Consider the following 20,788-nt stretch of genomic DNA (forward strand, 5'->3'; position numbering starts at 1 on the left):
CACTATGTATAGGAGAGGAGTGTGGAGGGTATGACAGTGAGCAATATGTACAGGAGAGGAGTGTGAGGGTGCGACAGTGGGCACTAAGTACAGGAGAGAAGTGTATGACAGCAGGCACTATGTACAGGAGAGGAGTGTGAAGGGTATGACAGTGGGCGCTATGTATAGGAGAGGAGTGTGGAGGGTATGACAGTGGGCACTATGTACAGGAGAGTAGTGTGTAGGGTATGACAGTGGGCACTATGTACAGAAGAGGAGTGTGGAGAGTATGACAGTGAGCACTATGTACAGGAGAGGAGTGTGTAGGGTATGACAGTGGGTACTATGTATAGGAGAGAAGTGTGGAGAGTATGACAGTGGGTACTATGTATAGGAGAGAAGTGTGGAGAGTATGACAGTGGGCACTATGTACAGGAGAGGAGTGTGGAGAGTATGACAGTGAGCACTATGTACAGGAGTGGAAGGATATTTAGGGACTGAGTAGTGGTTAAGCGGGTCATACATGGATTGAAATTACGCCAATTATGCAGAGACCAGCCATAGTCAATCTATGTATGGGCTAGCTGGTTTTACACAAGTCAATCTATTAATCAAAGGAAGAAAATTACCGCGCTAAAAGACAATAAATTGCTAATAAAGCTGCAACAACGGAGTGTTATACAAACACAACAACATAGAACAAAGGGGAAAGGTTGTTGCGCTAAAATAAAAAATCTAAGCAATAAAATTGAGGAAAATTAATTATGAAGCCAGTAACCCAAATCAATGAGGGACTAGAAAGAGGATAAATTCAGTCCTACTGCGTCCACAAAAATAAAGTTCATATAAGAGTAAACAAATGTTGTAATCTTTTAACTATTATACGTATGGTTTAAACGAACTTCACTATGTGGGCTCTATCACTCCCTTTATGTACCCATTGAACACGGAGGACACTTAGGACTATCATTACAGCCCAGGAGTTTAAAGGCCCAGGCTAGGGTTTTAGCCACTTGCTGATGTTCATACATGTTCTGGTAAGCCTCCTACTTATAGGGTGCTGGTGATGGTGGTTCTCAAAGTCACTTTTTACCTATGTGTGTGCTGATCAAACATACTTCACCATTGAATGTTTTCTTCCTGTGATACGGCTCACTAATCTGGTTTTCGGTGGAGACTTCAAGAATCCTCTTCTCTTTCCACCTCCCCCTGCGAGGATCACCTTAAAGGCCCTGGCTGGGGTTTGCAGCCGCAAGCACACATTGCTTGCCATTTGGTAAGCCTCCAATTCTTACTGGTTCAAGGTGTTTTTATTTGCTCCTCAACATTTGTTTACTCTTATATGAACTTTATTTTTGTGGACGCAGTAGGACTGAATTTATCCTCTTTCTAGTCCCTCATTGATTTGGGTTACTGGCTTCATAATTAATTTTCCTCAATTTTATTGCTTAGATTTTTTATTTTAGCGCAACAACCTTTCCCCTTCCTTCAATCTATTAATCAACTTGAGTACAACCAGCCCTGTTTTTTTTTTCTTAAAACAATCAGTGCTGCCCGCTAAAGTTAGCAACACTGATCATTGTACGCACTGGCAGAACACAATAACACTGCAGGAGTGATTCCCCCATCCACAGGTCAGCAGGTGAGAGGGTGTGTGGGGACAGGCTGGGGAGAGATACTAGTCAGTGGCTGGGTAGGCACTGGTAGTATCAGAGCCAGATACACACAGGTTACATACGCCACGATCGTTAGAGCGAGAACAATAATTCTAGTACTAGACCTCCTCTGTAACTCTAAACATGTAACCTAAAAAAATGTAAAGCATCGCTTAGGATACCAAAAAAAATTGTGCTAACTTAACTAACTGTTTTTTTAATGAATGAAACCTTTTTTTCCAAAAAAACATGTTTGAAAAATTGCTGCGCAAATACCGTGCTAGAGCTGCACAATTAATCGTTAAAAAAAATCGTGATCTCGATTCAACCCCCCTGACGATCTTCAATGCAGAGTTTGCTGATTCTTTCATATAACAAGTGGAGAGACTTTCAGCTGTCAAAAGAAAATATCTGGGCAGTCTGCCAAGTTTTTAACAGGAAACATTGTAACTAACCTTCCTTCTTAGATCAAAGGGATACACTTCTGTGTGTAAAGAACAAATCTGGGCAGTCTGCGAAGTTTGTAAACAAAATGAAACATTGTAACTAACATTGTAACTAAATTTAACCACTTAAAGTCCAACACTTGTTTCCTAAGTTAGAAAGTAATATTATTTGCTAGAAAATTACTTGGAACTGCCAAACATTATATATATTTTAGCAGAGACTCTAGGGAATACAATGGCTATTGCTGCAATATGTTATGTCACACTGCATTTTCCCACTTCAATGAATAATAAAAACCATAAAAACAAAACAGTGAAGTTAGCCCATTTTTTTTTTTTTTTTTTTTTTTTTTTTATGTGAAAGATGATGTTGCGCCGCAACAATCGTGAGAGAATCGTGATCTATCTTCTAAGCAAAAAAATTGCAATTCTCATTTTAGCCAGAATCGTGCAGCTCTGTACCCTGCAACATAAAAAGTGCAAAGACCACCATAGAGTAATTTTCTAGCAAAAAACTAATTATGATTTTTACATGTAGTAGAGAAGTGTCAGAATTGGCCTGGGTGGCAAGGGGTTAATTACCATGAGTAATATACAAATAATTATTATAAGCACTGTGATCCTATCAGTCTGCTGTAGTGTGTCAGCTTGTATTTATATTGGCCGCTCTGAATGTAGCTTCTGACAGGCTATGCAAGCAGGCCCTTATCTCCGGAACCATAAATGATAGCCGTCCCATATTTTAACCAGTTGTGGGGTAGGTCTTTTCCCCCCCGGCCCACTCCCTAAATGTGGGGTTTCTGTGACCTCTGGTCGTCGAGCTACAACCCCCCAAATTCGATCTTAGAAAAAAAAAAATCTTAAAAAAAAAAAAAAAAAAAATATTTTTTTATTTTTTTTGGGGCAAATGGGCCTATCTTGAGAAAGGGGCCTGGAGCTGCAGCTCCATCAGCCCCATTGTTAATCCGGCCCTGCTGACCTGGAACAAGCTTGTTCAGCTGTTGGGACACCTGGTCTCCATATACTTGCATACTCCTGTTCTTGAAAACTGGAGCTTAACTGAAAGTGCTTCATAACTGTCAGATGGAGCTCAGTCTCCCCTATCACATGTGCATGGCATAAGGGAGAGTTTGTTTTCAAGAAAAAAAAAATTGTTGGGGGAATTCAAAACTGTTAATCCTTTTTCTGGTGGCAGTCCCTTTTTAAAAGACTAAGTTCACCTTTCTGAATATGTCCCACCTGCATTTAGGGTGCAACATGTTCAGCATGCCCCCCCCTCCCCCCCCCCTTTGACAACAGACAGAAAATCTAAGCCACGATTCGAAACCAGTACAGTGCTCTGCCCGCAGAGCCTCATTCATTCATTCACAGTTTTCTATGAATGAATAGACTACAAGTACCGTCGGTCATTGCGGCTAACGGCTTGTAGCTATCAATGAACTGTGGGGGCGCTAGTGAGCAATCTCATAGTTCATTGCTCTCAAGTAACTGCCTGTCCATATCAGAACTATAAGTAAGAGGGCTGTCCTGGTATTTCACCCGCAATTTGGCAGGTGCAATGCACATTTACCTGAGCAAAAAGGTGTCGTATTCTTTAACCACTTAAGGACCGCCTCCTGCACATTTACGTCGGCAGAATGGCACGGGTGGGCACAGGCACGTACCTGTACGTCCCCTTTAAGTGCCCAGCCGTGGGGCCCGCGACCCGGTCCGAAGCTCCGTGACCGCGGGACCTGATCGCCGCCGGAGTCCCGCGATCGGTCACAGGAGCTGAAGAACGGGGAGAGGTGTGTGTAAACACACCTTCCCCGTTCTTCACAGTGGCAATGTCACTGATCGTCTGTTCCGTGATATAGGGAAAGGCGATCAGTGACGTCACGCCTATCCCCTATTTTGTAAACGCTATAAATTTTGCACAAACCAAACCAAATCATTAAACGCGTATTGCGTTTTTATTTTTTTGTCACTTTTATTTTTGTTTATAGCGCAAAAAATGAAAACGGCAGAGATGATCAAATACCACCAAAAGAAAGCTCTATTTGTGGGGAAAAAAAGGACGCCAATTTTGTTTGGGAGGCACGACCACGCAATTGTCAGATAAAGCGACGCAGTGCTGAATCGCAAAAACTGGCCAGGTCCTTTTACCTGCATAATGGTCCGGGTCTTAAGTGGTTAAGAACCACATGCGCCTAATTCAGGCAAATATTTGCAGCAGTGTCAATAACCTTACCGACACATATTGTAAATTCATGTAGTTCTTGCAACTGCCACTTTATAAACCTATCACTAGGGCGGCACCACATTCTAAAATTACTGCCAGTTCTCAGGCTGGTGATAATGGAGCCCAACTCTGAGCTGACGTATAGAGGTACACCAGTACTCAGAGCTGGCAGTACCTACCTGCACAGAGCTGTATCCCTAGCCAAAAGCTAACAAATATGATATCATTGCCCCTTTTTAGGAAATGATTGTCACTGGGTGGTTGGTGCTGATAGGGAGCTGAAAGACGCGTTCTCCATAAGGTCTGCTGTACTTTTGATTGACCGAATTTGGCAGTGGGCGGATTTGATGGCTGCTATTGGTCTGAATAGCGATTTATGAATCCACACTGTTGTGAGCTGTCAATCAAAGTTGGACACCGCCTTTCTCAGCCTGACAGGTGTAGTGGCCAGGGAGGGAGTGCATTGGAGTGCCAGTGTGGATAGAGTGCAGACATGGAGAGATTCATCTACCTGTCTGACTCAGGTGTCTATGAATTCTCATGTGTGTGTCCTAAACTGACTTGACCATGAAGAGGGCTACTCTTCTTGTAAGCCTTTTTTTTTCTCTCTTCTTGTTTTTTATTGGTGAAACTGGATGAGATTCTTTCAGCCTAACTATGTATATGCAGGGGAGGGCTGAGCCAGGGGGCAGGGTGGCAATTGCCTCCCAGGCCGCACAAACTTATGTTCAAAACGGCCACTACCATTTTCTTTTTTATTCTGCTCTAGGAAGTGGGGACGGGGGCACGGCCACAGCGGCTTACCCTAGCTGTTGCATTCCGGGAGTTGTAGTCCACGCTCAAGCTCCCGTGGGTGGAAATCAGAGCAGCGCAGTAGAAACTACAACTCCCTGGGCCCGGATTCTTGGAAGCAGGCAGAGGCAGCGCGTGCCAGGGAGTCGGGACGCATGACTGCAGGGCTGGGCGCTGGCTGCAACTTGATCCCAGGAGCATTACCCCCCCAGGAGGCTGTGGTGTGCATTACCCCCCCCCCAGGCTGCATTAATGGGCACTGGAGTTGGCTGGCTGCATTGAAAAACCAGGTGGGCCATGGATGGTGAGCTGATTCGGCTGTTCAATGGGCCACTTGACTGGACTTGCCCCCCAGGCCTAAGGCTGCCAGCCCTCCCTCCCCTGTGTATATGGCTGCATTACACAGGGATTCAAGTGCTAGAGACAGATTGATTGTAATAGCAATCTATAAAGAATATTTTCAATTCATAATCTGAATCAAAGTACTGGTATTAACCTAATTTCCTCTCCTGTTCACAGTTGTCACCAAACTCAGTTCTGCTACTATTTTCTGTTGCATCTCTGGGACTCGCTGTGATCACTGACCGCAATGAAGGCAGGACAGGGGTTTTGGCTGGAGTTAGTTTACCCGTTTGTTGGCACAAATGTCACACAACTGTAGATGTAATTACTGGCTAATACCATGGTGATATCTTTGTTGGTTCAAGAATTTCTGGATTAGGGCCAGGACTTGCCCTCCATACCGTAGATAAAAAAATCTACGGTACCTCGGTGCACATTACCAAATGTATGGTGAAGGTCTGAACCCAGTCTGGGGGGTAAAAAATGTGTAACTCCCATATTGCATATTTTCTGTATATACTTTTCATCATTGCTATTAACACAATGTAAGAAAGCTCCTTCGGAAAGTTGTTCTTGTAGGCTGTCGTTGAAACATTTTATAAAATCCAGTTGTTGACCGCTGTCATTTTGCCTATCTCCAGAAGTTGTTACTGAGAAACAATGTGTGGGTTTTTTTTTTTTTTTTAATGGCTATTTAATTGATATCCCTGAATAAAACAACCCATATTTACTGAATATTTATCTTCAGATTATTGATGCAATAGCTGCAGCTATTTCACAGACGGAGGGATGTCGCCTGCTAGATGTCGATCCTGGAGCCTCCACCAACCGCACAGTGTACACCTTTGTGGGTTCACCAGAGGCGGTCATCGAAGGAGCTCTGAATGCAGCAAGGGTTGCTTTTAAGATGATAGACATGAGCAAACACAAAGGTGAGCAAGTGACTGTATTCATACCTCCTAAGACCTAAGTATATTCAATGCCCTTCATGAAAGGTTGTTTTGCATGCAGTGTCCTTCTTTTAGCATGCATACCTCCCAACCTTTTAAGATGGGAATGAGGGACACCTATCAGCGAAAGTATGCAGGCATAGGACACACCCCTTGCCATGCCCCCTCAAAGGAGAATTGTAAAACAAAAAAGATTGGTTAAACCCACAAGTGCTTTTTTTTCCCCCACTACTATTCCTTTTATATTGGCTTTTGGTATTTACAAATGCAGCAATTTAGAAATCAGATGAAAGGTTTAGCACCGGAACAGTTATTGATAGATAAAAAGTACATTTTATATACATCTATATAGATCAGCCCAAAATGAGGGACATTGCTCCAAATCAGGGACAGTCCCTCGAAATCAGGGACAGTTGGGAGCTCTGAGCATTTGAGATTTTTTTAAAACCAATGTACAGCTTAAGGTCTCAATACAACAGGTAATGCATAAAAAAATTACAATACAATAGGGGCCCATTGGGTCAATAATAGTGAGAGCAGTGCAAGATAAGATGGCTATTGATACAAAAAAGGCCCCAGGGCCAAGCTTCAGATATACAGCTGCGTAAAGGAGTTCATGAACTCGCAGGGTCTGCATCTCGTAGCTGGTTGGGGACACCAACACCCTAATGGAGGTGATATTTGCCCCTGAACAAACTAGCAAACAAAGTCCATGAGGGCCCAAAACAATAGGAGGAGGAGAAACGGCAGAGGGGAAAAAAATGGAGACAAAAGTGGGGGGAGGAGGGTACATACATTGTCCTTCATCTTCATGTATAGTGCATTTTGATGGAAACGGCACCAAAGCTTCAGAAGGCAGTCTTTCATTTATTTTTAGTGAACTGCATCTGCAATGCAAAACTGATGCTGACCTCCTCCTTGTTGGTTGTGTGTGTGTTTGTTCTTTTTTTGTTTTTTCCCCTCTAACCTGTAAAAACTTAGACAAACCCTACCAAAACCTGTTTTTGCATGTTGGCTGCCAAATAAATGTGCATCAAAGGTTTTGATATTTGAGTTCTTCCAGCATTGGGGATGTGTTTTACTTTCCAGACTTCAGGGATTGTGCCTTTTTAATGTAGGTGTAAGAACACTAACATAGTGCATTTAACAAAAGCAGTATTGATCTAAATGCATCTGCACACTTGACAATCTTATTTAGGATGTCATTTTCAGTTTTGAAATTAACTCTAATAAACTACATACAGTGCATCCGGAAAGTATTCACATCGCTTCACTTTTTCCACATTTTGTTATGTTGATCTTAATCCAAAATGGATTAAAGTAGTTGTAAACCCTTACAATACACGTTTTGCTACAGGTAAGTATATATTACGGCTTACCTGTAGCTACCCTGGATATCTCCTGAACCTGCACGGTTTAGGAGATATCCCCTGTGTCTGCATGAGCCGAAGTCATCGGCACATCCGCACTAAAGCGATGGCACGTCGTGCCGTTAACACGTGCATGGCAGTGATGTCATCGCGGCTCCGGCCAATCGCGGTGCCGGAGCCGTGATACCCGGAAGTAACCCCCGGGAGTGAAGTTGCCGACCAGGTGCTGTGTACGGGCACCACAGCGAGGGCTTCGATCTCAGGCGAGTATTGCATAATGAGCTAGTAGGCTATGCATACTAGCTCATTATGCCTTTTTGTCTTGCAGGTGTTTTTTGTTTTATTTTTTATTAAAGGTGGGTTTACAACCACTTTAAGTTTATCATTTTTCCTCAAAATACTACAACCAATACCCCATTATGGCCCTATGAAAGAAGTTTGTTTAAGCTGGAAAGATCAGAGAAAGGGTGACTACACTGCTGGAAAAAATGTGTTCCCTAATGTGCTATACAAATTAAATGTGAATGGGGCTTGTCAGTACTTTATAGTAATTTTCTTTTAGATGTTGGTGTTAATATTTTGAATCTTAATTGGCCGCTCAGCTTTTGTGATTTAAGGTTTGTTTTGTTTTTTTGGAGGTTTAGGTCCTAGTGACTGGTCTTTAATATAGATTTCATGTTCATATTTGGTCTTCTAATGTTCAGTGCAAAATAAAAAAAGGGTGTGGGCTTTCCACCTCTTGCTATGCAGTTTCTTATGTTTTTAAAAGGTGTCTGTAGTGCTTTGTTTAAGGGGTCCAGCTTATGATTCCATGTGTGGTTTTTTTTTTTTATTTTTTTTTTTTTTATTCTGTTACTCAAGGCTACATTCTGTGTTATGTAATTAATGACACAGTGCTGATTGCTATACCCCCCCTCATTTTCCTTTTTAAAAACTGAGAAATGCATTTAGAAAAGTTGCCTTCCTTTTTTTTTTTTTATTTGTAACGAACTTCCACTAATCATCTTCCATCAAGCCAATATGTTCTGACCTTGCTTTTCTTAGTTTTAGCTAGCTGCTGTGACTGCACTATTGCATTCCTTGTAGTGTTGGAATGGCGACAATGATCCTTGGCTCTTATTTCGACATCTGCTATTTGTAATTTGTAGATCTAGCAATGCGTTCTTTCTAGTTGGGGCATCTACCAATTGACACATGGAAGTTGTCCTGCAAGACATTTCAAGAAATTACGAGCCTTGGATGAGTGAGCAGTCCATCTGCCCATTGATGTCTGTATAATTAAATCCCACTAACATTGCCTTGCCACCTTTCCTTATCTGTAACAGAAGATGCCACCTTTCCTTATCTGTAACAGGAGATGCCACCTTTCCTTATCTGTAACAGGAGATCAGATCAGACATTGTTTTTCCTTTGAAGCTTCAGCCACAAGGGTTCCACCTCCTCAGTTGCTGTTGAGAAAATCCAGTCGAATGAAAAATATATTGAACTGTGCACATCATTCTCTGTTCCCAGTCTTTTTTAAATAAATGAATTCTGTGTCATTTTAATCTGGACGGTCATTAGTATTAACTTGTCTAATCATGTGTTTCAGGAGAGCATCCTCGTATGGGAGCACTGGATGTCTGTCCCTTTATTCCTGTCAGGAACGTAACAATGGCAGAATGCATATCCTGTGCAAATATATTTGCAGAGAAACTAGCTAAAGAACTGCATGTTCCAGGTAGTGAAACAATCTTTATTATTATTATTATTATTATTAATAATCGGGTTCTCTGTTCATCACTTGGGTTACTTCAGATATAAACCCATAATGCGAGAAATACAGATTGCTAAGCTTCTTCTAGATCGGCTGGCGGACCTCCAGCTGTTGCAAAACCACAAGTCCCATCACGCCTCTGCCTCTGGATGTCATTCTTGTAGCTGTCAGTCTTGCTATGCCTCATGGGACTTGTAGTTCTGCAACATATGGAGGTCTGCTAATTGCATATCCTTTCTAGCCTATGTTTTTAGTGGAGCTATTTTTATTTTTTTGTGGGTGTTCAGTTTTTAGTAGTTTTGCTCCTGTTGTAACATGTGACTTTTCCCTACAGTAGCTGGCAAAGCATTGTATCTGCAATCTGTGGAGTACAGTGCAATGTCAGGCACCTGCAATTCTTTTATCAGCCCTCTGCCTGTACCTCCTATATGAGCTTCTTTTAAAGATGGAGAAGTGTCAATGGATTACGAGTGTGTGTGTGTGTGCTGATTACCACATTCATGCTCCATTTGATAACTACAAATCTGTCTGCAGATCTGTCTCACATTTAAAAAGCCCTGCACAGCCGTTTGGCTTTTTAAATGTGACAGCGGCTTTGGGGGAACAAATGCCCCTACACTTTTATGTGGAAGGGGTTCTGGAGGTAAGGGGTGGGTACCTGGTTACATGTTTACACCATAAATATGGATGTGACCTAATGCTAAAGGTGGGGTTGGACTTTAATCTTTTTTTTTTTTTTTTTTTTTTTTTTTTAACCAGTTTACCTGTATGGAGAGGCAGCTCGCAGTGAAAGTCGAAAAGCTCTTCCAGCAGTGAGAGCTGGGGAGTATGAAGCGCTTCCCACTAAGGTACAGAGGGTATTCTGAATGAGTCAGTTGTCTGCAGGCCACAAAATTGGCCAACCTAGAATAAGCATACAGATTAAAGCGGGGGTTCACCCTAAAAAATTTTTTTTTTCTAGCATGCCATCAAGCATACTAGCGCGAGCTACAGTATGCCTTTATTTAATTTTTTGGCGCCGTACTCAGTTTAATCCTATAGTGAAGTTTCAGACTCCCCGCGGGGAATGGGCGTTCCTATGCAGAGGGAAGATGATTGACGGCCGGCTATGGCGCGTCACGCTTCCCGAAAATAGCCAAAATAGGACTTGGCTCTTCACGGCGCCTGCGCAGTCAGCTCCTAGTCTGTGCGCAGGCGCCGTATAGCGTTGTGAAGAGAGCGAGACCTACTCCGGCTATTTCTTTATCGTACATCACGGGACACAGAGCGGCATTCATTACTATATGGGTTATATGGAGTACCTTCAGGTGTAGACACTGGCAATCTCAAACAGGAAATGCCCCTCCCTATATAACCCCCTCCCATAGGAGGAGTACCTCAGTTTTTCCGCCAGTGTCTTAGGTGTTAGTCATGGTTTAGCTTGCCTCCACATCCTTGGGATTAGGTGAGCTAACCGGTTCTGATTAGGTGAGCTAACCGGACCCCAAACCCTTGGGGTATAGCCCATAATGCTTTTCTTTTTAGAGAGCTGGACCCTGGGCCCAGAACTTAGAAACCTTTGGGTGCCTAATGTTTCTGTTGCCAGAGTGCTATATGGGCCCAGGACAGTGGATCCTTCATAGGAACCCAGGGCCTGAAGGTCTAGACATCCCCACCGAGATGGGGGAAGATTGGGCCTCTTGCTTGGCAAAGTCCTGCGGCATGGAGCAGGTAAGTGAGGGGAAAACTTGCGGAACTTGGTTCTTAGCAGGTTTTTTCTGGGGGGTCACAGGGGACATGCCTAAAGTTATGCACTGCATCTGGCAAACTAGTCACATATCATAAAGATAGGATGGCTCTATATGTATTATTCCCCATAAGATGTGACCTCCCTTGTAGTGTTGGAAAAGCATTGAGTGGGGCCTGTGTGATATAAAAGTATATGTGTGTGTCAGAGAGCTGTGCTTACCTGCAAGCCTCCAGGCGATGCTCCATTCAGTCTTCCTCCTCACGGCCTGCAAAGCAGGCAAAACGCCGACCTCTGGAGCAGAGAGGTCCCTTCCTCCCAACCCCACCCCCCCCCCTGTCGGGAGGGGCATTTCCTGTTTGAGATTGCTGGGGGGGAAGGGCGGGTCAGTGGCTTAAGGAAGGGGCGGCCCTTCCTTGTTTGTTCCATATAGCTCATTCAATACTTTGGAACTGAGGAGGAAAGACCAGAACGGCAAGCACGGGGCGCCGAGGACACACAGTGGCCAGAAAGAATATTGCAGTCTTCAGAAAGACTGTTTTCAAGCCTAGAAATAGGCTGTTTCTTTTCCATCTCATAGTTTTTCTTGCAATACTACTCAGGGGGACAGAATGTTTTTTCTTTCCTAGATTTGAAAAAAAAAAAAAAAAAAAGATTTTTTTTTGAAAAAAAAAAAAAAAAAAAAAAGTGTCATCTAGGGGAGAGGAAGCATTTTTTATCCCCCAAACAGGTGTTTGGGCATTTAACTATTTATAAGTCCCAGGTACCAATAAGTAGCAGGTGTACCTCGGTATTGTACCATGGCATCAAAAAACAAGGGTACAAGAGGTGGGGATTCCCCCAGAGAGTCTGAGGTCTCGGACAATGCTATGCCGCTGCTTTCCCCACAGGGAGCCTTGGGGCCATCGGGATCTGGGGCTGGAGCTGACGCGGGTCAGTCCAACCCTAAGATGGTAACGGAGGAGGTATTACTCACCACTTTAAAAGAGATGCAGAAAAGCATGGGTAAAATGATAGCCGCAGCTATGCGGGGCAGTAAGCGGAATAGATCTCCGTCGCCCGAGCGCGGACCCTCAGAAGAGGAGGTCCTTTCCTCAGGGGAATTGGACGACCTCTTGGACAAGGACCAAGTAGGTTCAGGGATCGAAGATCCGGATACAGAGGAGTCTGGGGCAGTCTCCCTGAGGGAGAGCTGGTGGATTCAAGGATTGTCGGACTTGGTCCATAGGGCATTCAACTTGCCAGTACCAGATCTCCAGGTATCGACGGTTTCAGCTTTGGGCTCACTGAGGGCGCCTCAAAGCAATGCTGTGTTTCCGATCCATCCTCTATTAGAGGGAGTTTTGTTCCAAGATTGGAACAAGCCAGATAAGATCTTCTTACCACCTAAGAAGTTCTCTGTCCTATATCCTATGGAAGAAAAATTTTCCAAAAGATGGGCTACTCCTGCAGTGGACGCAGCCATCTCATGTGTTAACAAATCGTTAACATGCCCTGTAGAAAACATACAGGTGTTCAAGGATCCAGTTGATAAGCGCTTGGAAGCACTACTTAAGAACTCCTTCACTACTGCAGGGGCAGTAGTACAGCCAGCTGTGGCTGCGATTGGGGTCGCTCAAGCATTATCGGATCAATTTAAGCAGATGCTTAAACTTATTCCTGCCCAGCAGGCAGAAGAATTTTCGGATGTCCCTAAGGCCATATGTTTTACGGTAGACGCAATCAAGGATTCTATCCAGCAAGCGTCACGTTTATCGTTATCCCTTATCCATATGAGAAGACTCTTATGGTTAAAAAGCTGGGAGGCTGAGCCCCCATGCAAGAAGCTCCTGGTAGGGTTCCCCTTCCATGGAGGACGACTCTTCGGAGAAGACCTAGATAAATACATTCAGACCATTTCAAACGGCAAGAGTACTCTCTTGCCAACTAAGAAGAAGGTTCAGGGGCCTGCGTTTAAACGACAGTATTCCCCTGGGCAGGGGCCCTCTAATGCCAAGCAGTATCGACGGCCTCCTGCAAAAGCAAACTTCGGCTTCAACAGCAAATCACAAGGACAGGCTGTTAGAGGCAAAAGGCAGTGGTTTCGCAAACCAGCAAAACCAGCCCCCAAGCCAACCTTATGAAGGGGCGCCCCCACCCACGAAGGTGGGGGGAAGGCTGCGACTCTTTTCAGAGATTTGGGAAGCCAGCATTCCCGACGAGTGGGTACGGTCTTCCGTGGCCACAGGCTACAAATTAGATTTCCTAAGGTTTCCTCCTCCTCATTTCCAGGAGTCGAGGATTCCAAACGATCCGCCTCGGATTCCGGCCAGTCCTGGAACAGGGGCTGGGTTTCTACTCCAACCTATTCATCATCCCCAATGGAGATGTCAGGCCAATTTTGGACCTAAAGATGGTAAATGCATATCTAAAGATCCGCTCATTTCGGATGGAATCCGTGCGGTCAGCAGCTGCCACACTCCAGAAGGACGACTTCATGGCGTCCATAGACATAAAGGATGCCTACCTTCATGTTCCAATTTATCAGCCACATCAAAGATATCTACGCTTCATGGTGGCTTCGCGTCACTTCCAATTCGTGGCGCTTCCCTTCGGGTTGGCTACGGCCCCCCGGGTGTTCACGAAGGTCCTAGCTCCGATCCTAGCCAAGCTAAGGATCCAAGGGGTCACGATCCTAGCATACCTGGACGACCTCCTAGTCATAGACCACTCGTCTCCCGGCTTGGAGCGAGCAGTGGCCCTCACGGTCCAATACCTCGAGAGGTTCGGCTGGGTCCTAAATCGAGAAAAGTCAGCTTTCCAGCCCACAAGGCAGTTGGAATATCTCGGCATGAGATTAGACACAGAACAACAAGGAGTGTTCCTACCTCTGAGGAAGGTAAAAGCCATCAAGGAATTAATCCTACTGGTTCTAAGCAAGAAAGAACCGACTATTCGCCTATGTATGAGGTTACTAGGCAAGATGGTGGCCACGTTCGAGGCGGTACCATACGCCCAGAGCCACACTCGCATCCTACAGGCAGCCATCCTGTCAGCATGGAGCAGAAGGCCACAGGCCTTGGATATCCCGTTGCCGCTCTTATCAAGAGTCCGACAAAGTCTGTGTTGGTGGTTAGACCCTCAGAATCTACTGAAGGGGAAGTCTTTCAGCCCAGTGGCTTGGAAGATAGTGACCACAGACGCCAGCCTGACGGGCTGGGGAGCAATTTTGGATGGTTGCACTCGCCAAGGTACTTGGGCAAAGCCAGAGAAGCAGTTGCCCATCAACATCTTGGAGCTCAGAGCTGCTCGACTAGCCCTCAGGGCTTGGACGTCAAAATTGCAGGGGTTCCCGGTGAGAATTCAATCAGACAATGCCACGGCCGTGGCATACATAAATCACCAAGGGGGAACCAGGAGTCAAGCCGCTCAGAGAGAGGTGAGCTTGATTCTCCTATGGGCAGAGGCGCATGTGCCCTGCATATCGGCAATATTCATTCCAGGAGTGGACAACTTTCAGGCGGACTTCTTAAGCCGCCAGACTCTATGGCCGGGGGAATGGTCTCTGCATCCACAAGTCTTTCAAGCACTCTGCCAAAGATGGGGAGTGCCGGACGTGGATATCATGACATCGAGACTCAACAAGAAACTAGACAGGTTCATATCCCGCTCAAGGGATCCGATGGCCTGCGGAACCGATGCGTTGGTTTGCCCTTGGCATCAGTTCAAACTTCTTTATGCGTTTCCCCCGCTCCAGTTACTACCCCGCCTGCTTCGCAGGATCCGGGTGGAACACATACCAGTCATCCTGGTAGCTCCAGCATGGCCCAGAAGGGCATGGTACTCACTCATCCTAAAGATGGTAGTGGGAGACCCTTGGACTCTTCCTCTACGACCAGACCTGCTATCGCAAGGTCCGATCCTCCACCCTGCCTTACGGCATCTAAATTTGACGGCCTGGAAGCTGAATCCCTGATTCTCAGGGGTAGAGGTCTGTCTCAGAAAGTAGTCTCTACCCTAATCAGAGCCAGGAAACCGGTCTCTAGGGTGATTTATTACAGGGTCTGGAAGGCCTATGTAGGCTGGTGTGAGTCCAAGCGATGGCTTTTCTCGCAAATTTACCATCGATAGAGTATTAAGTTTTCTCCAGCTAGGAGTGGATAAAGGATTGGCATTAAGCACAATCAAAGGACAGATTTCTGCTCTGTCAGTGTGGTTTCAGCGGCCGCTGGCCACCCACTCGCTGGTTAAGACCTTCCTTCAAGGGGTCTTACGTATTAGACCTCCAGTTAAATCCCCGCTTTGTCCGTGGGATTTAAATCTTGTTCTGTCAAGTTTACAGAAACAACCGTTTGAGCCGTTGGCTGAAATTCCTTTGGTTCTACTGACAAGGAAGTTAGTATTTTTGGTTGCCATAGTTTCCGCAAGAAGAGTTTCGGAGCTAGCGGCCTTATCCTGTAAGGAACCATATCTTGTTTTTCATAAGGACAGGGTCGTTCTCCGCCCTCATCCTTCCTTCCTACCGAAGGTCATATCCAGTTTTCATTTGAACCAGGATTTGGTATTACCATCCTTCTTCCCTAAACCTACTTCCAGAAAGGAAGGGTTGCTGCATACCTTGGATATTGTCAGGGCCATGAAGGCCTATCTTAAAGCTACAAAGAAGATCCGGAAAACAGATGTGCTGTTCATTCTACCGGATGGGCCCAAGAAGGGGCAGGCAGCTGCAAAGTCCACCATTTCTAGGTGGATTAAGCAATTAATCACTCAGGCCTACGGCTTGAAAGGGTTGCCTCCTCCAGTATCATTAAAGGCTCATTCTACTAGAGCCATGGGCGCCTCCTGGGCAGCACACCACCAGATCTCTATGGCTCAAGTTTGCAAGGCGGCAACCTGGTCTTCTGTCCACACGTTTACAAAATTCTACAAGTTGGACGTAAGAAGGAATACTGATACTGCCTTCGGGCAGGCAGTGCTGCAGGCTGCAGTTTGAGACCCTCGGATTCCGGGGGCTCCTCTTTTTTGAGTTAAATTTAAAATTTAAAATTATTTTTCTCAACTAAGTTGGATTTATTATGATTTGAGTATATCTCTAAATTAAATCCTTTTGTCTTGGAGATGTTCTCCCTCCCCTCATTGTAAGCATTGCTTTGGGACATCCCATATAGTAATGAATGCCGCTCTGTGTCCCGTGATGTACGATAAAGAAAAAGAGATTTTTAATACAGCTTACCTGTAAAATCTTTTTCTTGGAGTACATCACGGGACACAGAGCTCCCACCCCTCTTTTTTGAGGACCATTTTGGGAGGCATACTGCTTGCTACAAAACTGAGGTACTCCTCCTATGGGAGGGGGTTATATAGGGAGGGGCATTTCCTGTTTGAGATTGCCAGTGTCTACACCTGAAGGTACTCCATATAACCCATATAGTAATGAATGCCGCTCTGTGTCCCGTGATGTACTCCAAGAAAAAGATTTTACAGGTAAGCTGTATTAAAAATCTCTTTTTTCGGGAAGCGTGACGCGCCATAGCCGGCCGTCAATCATCTTCCCTCTGCATAGGAATGCCCATTTCCCGCGGGGAGTCTTAAACTTCACTACGGGATTAAACTGTGAGTACGGCGCCAAAAAAATAAATAAAGGCATACTGTAGCTCACGCTAGTATGCTGGATTTAATGGTAGAAACTTGTTATTTAGGGTGAACCACCGCTTTAAGAAGGTTGGGGCTTCTAACCGGCAAGAGTGCTGAAGCTAGGAGATTAACCAAACTAGTATCTTCAAAAAGGGAGGTCCGCATCAACAGCAGCCAAGTTTTCTGTGTACAAGTTTCCTTTAAATGTTTTGGTGTCTCAAAATCCATGCTGGATTCCTTTTTTTTATTTATTTTTTTTTTTTTTTTGTATCCAATTGGAAGTCCAGGCTATGAGTATAAAGCAGTGTTTCTCAACTCCAGTCCTCGGGGCGCACCAACAGGTCTTGTTTTCAGGCTTTCCATTATTGTGCACAGGTGATTTGATCAGTTTCACTGCCTTAGTAATTACCACAGCAGTTTGATCTGAGGGAAATCCTGAAAACATGACCTGTTGGTGCGCCCCGAGGACTGGAGTTGAGAAACACTGGTATAAAGGATGGCTGAGGAATGGATTTGATGGTAAAGGGTGAGATCTTGCAACCAATATGTCAGGTTATTACAGTATTTATTTTTTTTGTCCTTTTTAAGACTCTGGTTTTACGTGCATGCTAGTTTTAGGATATAAAGATGTAATCCTCCTTATTATGTTTTTGCTTTTATTATTCTAATTTAATTTAACATTCTTTAAGTAATGCTGTTGGGGTTTTTCCCCCACAATATTTTATCTGGGTTCCACCACATCTGACTCTTTCTTGTTTGACTGTAGCTTCAAAATCCAGAATGGAGTCCAGATTTTGGGGATTCCGTATTTGTTCCAAGCTGGGGGGCAACTGCAAGTGGTGCTCGTAAATTTCTTATTGCATACAATATTAATTTACTGACTACCAAAGAACTGGCTCATCGCGTTGCCCTGAACATCAGAGAAGGAGGTCGTGGGAAAGATCAGGTGAGAAAATGGTGGTTTGAATAATACTGTATTCTTAAATCTATGTATATGCCGTTTTTTTTTCTTTGTGCCTGATTCCTGCTGTAGCCAGTAAAATAAACAGCAGGTTAAAAGTATCCACTATAGTACGTGATATTTAGTGGGAATGCTCAATGGCATTCCCAGTATTGTTTTTCATTTTTTATTATTGGGAATGCTTAATGGCATTCCCAGTATTGTTATTCGTTTTTTTATTATTCTTAATTTAAATTTTTATTCCATACGTTTTTCGGCTCTGCGTAACTTCTGCAAACTTTCAGCTTTTAAGAACATTTAACTTTTAAAATGTTCAGCTCTGTCTGTCAGCTAATGATGGGACTTCTTCAACTTTTTTTCTACTATTTTCTACTTTTTAAAATATTAAGTTTTTTAACATTGAAGTAATGCTTCAAATCCTTAAAATCTTGTTCCACTCCCAAAAGTTACAGCTCCTTCATACTTTCACCTACAGACACCAAACAAACTTTAAAATGTTCACAAAATATTCAGCTATCCGGCTATATCTTTTCAGTGTGATATCTTTTCTTTTTTTACAGTTTTTGTGAAAAAGCTGTTTACGTTTTTAGTTAACATTTTCCAAAATGTTATAGATTAAACAGTGTCTATGGGGTTGCTTAGAGTGGATGATGTCATCGCTACAGCACAGGGCCTTAAAAAAATTATATTCGTTCCTTCTCTAAAAATTGCTCACAAGATCTACTTTTAGAACACAATTTATACATCAAAATGTAGGTATTGTTGTTTAGTTTCAGGCAATGTGCTCAGTTTTGTGATACACCTTTTACTTTTGGCTGGTTGAGCTTCCAAATGACAGGAGTTCTACACTTTCTTCCATTGAATGTCCTGTATAAAATTCTTCACATTTCCCAGCAAAACGCACAATGAACTTATGTTTTAATTTGCTGACATGCCCACATTTTTTTTAGTTTATCAACATAAATTTTATACCGATACATTCACAAAGACCGTGTGTCTCTAACGGCGAAGTCGCTGTTTCAATAGCATGTACTGTTGTGGATTTATTAAGGCTTGTTTGGATGGTTCTCTCACTTATTAGGTGTGGGATTAGGGGTTATTAGGGATTAATAATCAAAGAGAGGCTTTATAAGTACTGAAGGAACACTGCTTGTATGTCCTAAAGATAGTGTAGTGGTTATGGTGAATGGCTTTGGTGTGGGTTTAGCTATTCAGCATTCCCACGCATTTTCTGCAGGAAATGCATTTTCTAGTTTTTCTATTGACTTTGCTCCAGCTTTGTGTTTTTATATAAATGTATGTATATTACATGACTGCCTAGCAATTTAACTACACTAACCAGAATGAAAAAATGTTTATTTTGAGCTGGGTTACTCATCTGAAATCATACCAGTCCAAAGTACTCAGACCTACCCTTTATGGTAAATTGTAGAAATCAACACTATTGTACAGTAAAGCAGTATCATGTCTTCACCTAGTTGTAAGCAACCCAGACATGGATTAAAAAGCGAACTGCAATTGAAATGCCTGCATGATCGTTTGTAACATTCGTGATTATCAGGAATGGCTTTTACAATGTTAGATTTAAGCACTCTGCTCTTCCCCCACCATTCAATTTTTTTTTTTAGCTGTATAAAAAGTCTAATCCAGGCCTATGGCTGCTACTTTAAAATAAAGCTATTTTAGTGCTATATTTCATGTTTTTAAAATGAACGGAAGCTGTGATGTATGTTAGGAGAAAATTACTGCATTTGGGTTGGGGAATTGTGGCATGAGCAGTTAATCCTCAGGCTCCTAAATCTGTTTCTTCTTTCCTAGCCTGGTCGTCTGAAAAAAGTGCAGGCTATTGGATGGTATCTTCAGGAGGAAAGCATGGCACAAGTGTCTGCAAATTTACTAGATTATGAGGTCACTCCACTACATGTGGTGTATGAGGAGACCCGCAAGGATGCCAAGGTACCCACTCTGTTTACTGTGTAATAGAGCGCTTTTGAACTACATTCCCCAGAGAAGTAATTGCCCAGTGGAGGGCAAACTGTTGCATTTTCCTAGGCTGTATAGGGCATCATGTCCGCTCTTCGTGAGGGAGACCAGAGTGTGCACTAGGCTGCTGCATATCGGCTGCCTGAGTGGGATCCGGAGCACTGATTTTTTTTGGGGGGGGGGGGGACAGGCAGCCACCTGGGTGTAGAGCAGAGTGTTAACTATTTGCTGTGTGTGTGACCGGATAGTGAGCTGCAATATCGCTGGGACTAGAGGGCTGTGGGGAGTTACTATCTGCTGCTGTTGAGAGACTGTGCCCCTTAGGAACCGATCATACAGCAATCTAGTAGCCTTATTTTTTACCTGTAGGCTTGAATGGGACTATTTTTTTGTGCACCCGTCGTTTAAAACTGGGTCCCAATGCTAGCCATTCTTATGCTAAGGTACCTCTCTCTCTGGTGAAAATTGCACCAAATCCTAGTCATTCTCCTAGAGTGCACTCTAAACTAGTTCTAGTATTCACATTGCAGTTAATGCTTGTATGTTTATGTTTAGTTCTCATTTATGAGTTGACCACAGTCTAGTGGTACAGAACTTGATTTTTGAGTTTGGCATAGTGATTATACTGTCTAGAAGACTCTGTGTCAGGACTAGGCAGCCCTCCCTTCTCAGTGCTCGGGTGGCTCAGCTGTCGGTTAATTACCAGCACTCATCGTTTCACAGCAGCTCACCTGAGGATCATTTCCTGCTCGTCAATTGGGCCTACAGCTTGCCCCTTCTGGCTATTTTAAGGCTGGGTTCACACTATTACGACTTGGATTTGGGTTTCCCTGCATCTAATTCGCATTGCAGGAGATTGTGACCGGCTCTCACATTCCCCGGAGCGGCTCCAGTGCGAATTGCACAGGAGTCCTGTGCGTCTTTTGGTACATTTTAGGTCCAAATTTAGCCAAAAATTGGGGCTGAAATTGGACCTGAACTGGTGAATGGAGAC

General features: G+C 43.9%; 1 protein-coding gene across 2 annotated transcripts in view; it reads left to right on the forward strand.

Annotated features, from left to right (window-relative positions):
- The window catches only part of FTCD (formimidoyltransferase cyclodeaminase), a 39,954-nt gene that overhangs the window by 2,908 nt on the left and 16,258 nt on the right, over positions 1–20,788 (forward strand). The window contains exons 2-6 of one of the 2 annotated variants that reach the window (XM_040357606.1): positions 6,184–6,367; positions 9,347–9,475; positions 10,271–10,359; positions 17,617–17,796; positions 19,630–19,767. In XM_040357606.1, coding sequence (XP_040213540.1) covers positions 6,184–6,367; positions 9,347–9,475; positions 10,271–10,359; positions 17,617–17,796; positions 19,630–19,767 — 720 coding nt within the window. The remainder of the gene's footprint in view (positions 1–6,183; positions 6,368–9,346; positions 9,476–10,270; positions 10,360–17,616; positions 17,797–19,629; positions 19,768–20,788) is intronic. The other variant, XM_040357607.1, reaches the window with a different exon arrangement.

This window comes from Rana temporaria, chromosome 6 (genome assembly GCF_905171775.1).
Source record: "Rana temporaria chromosome 6, aRanTem1.1, whole genome shotgun sequence".
Classification (NCBI taxonomy): domain Eukaryota; kingdom Metazoa; phylum Chordata; class Amphibia; order Anura; family Ranidae; genus Rana; species Rana temporaria.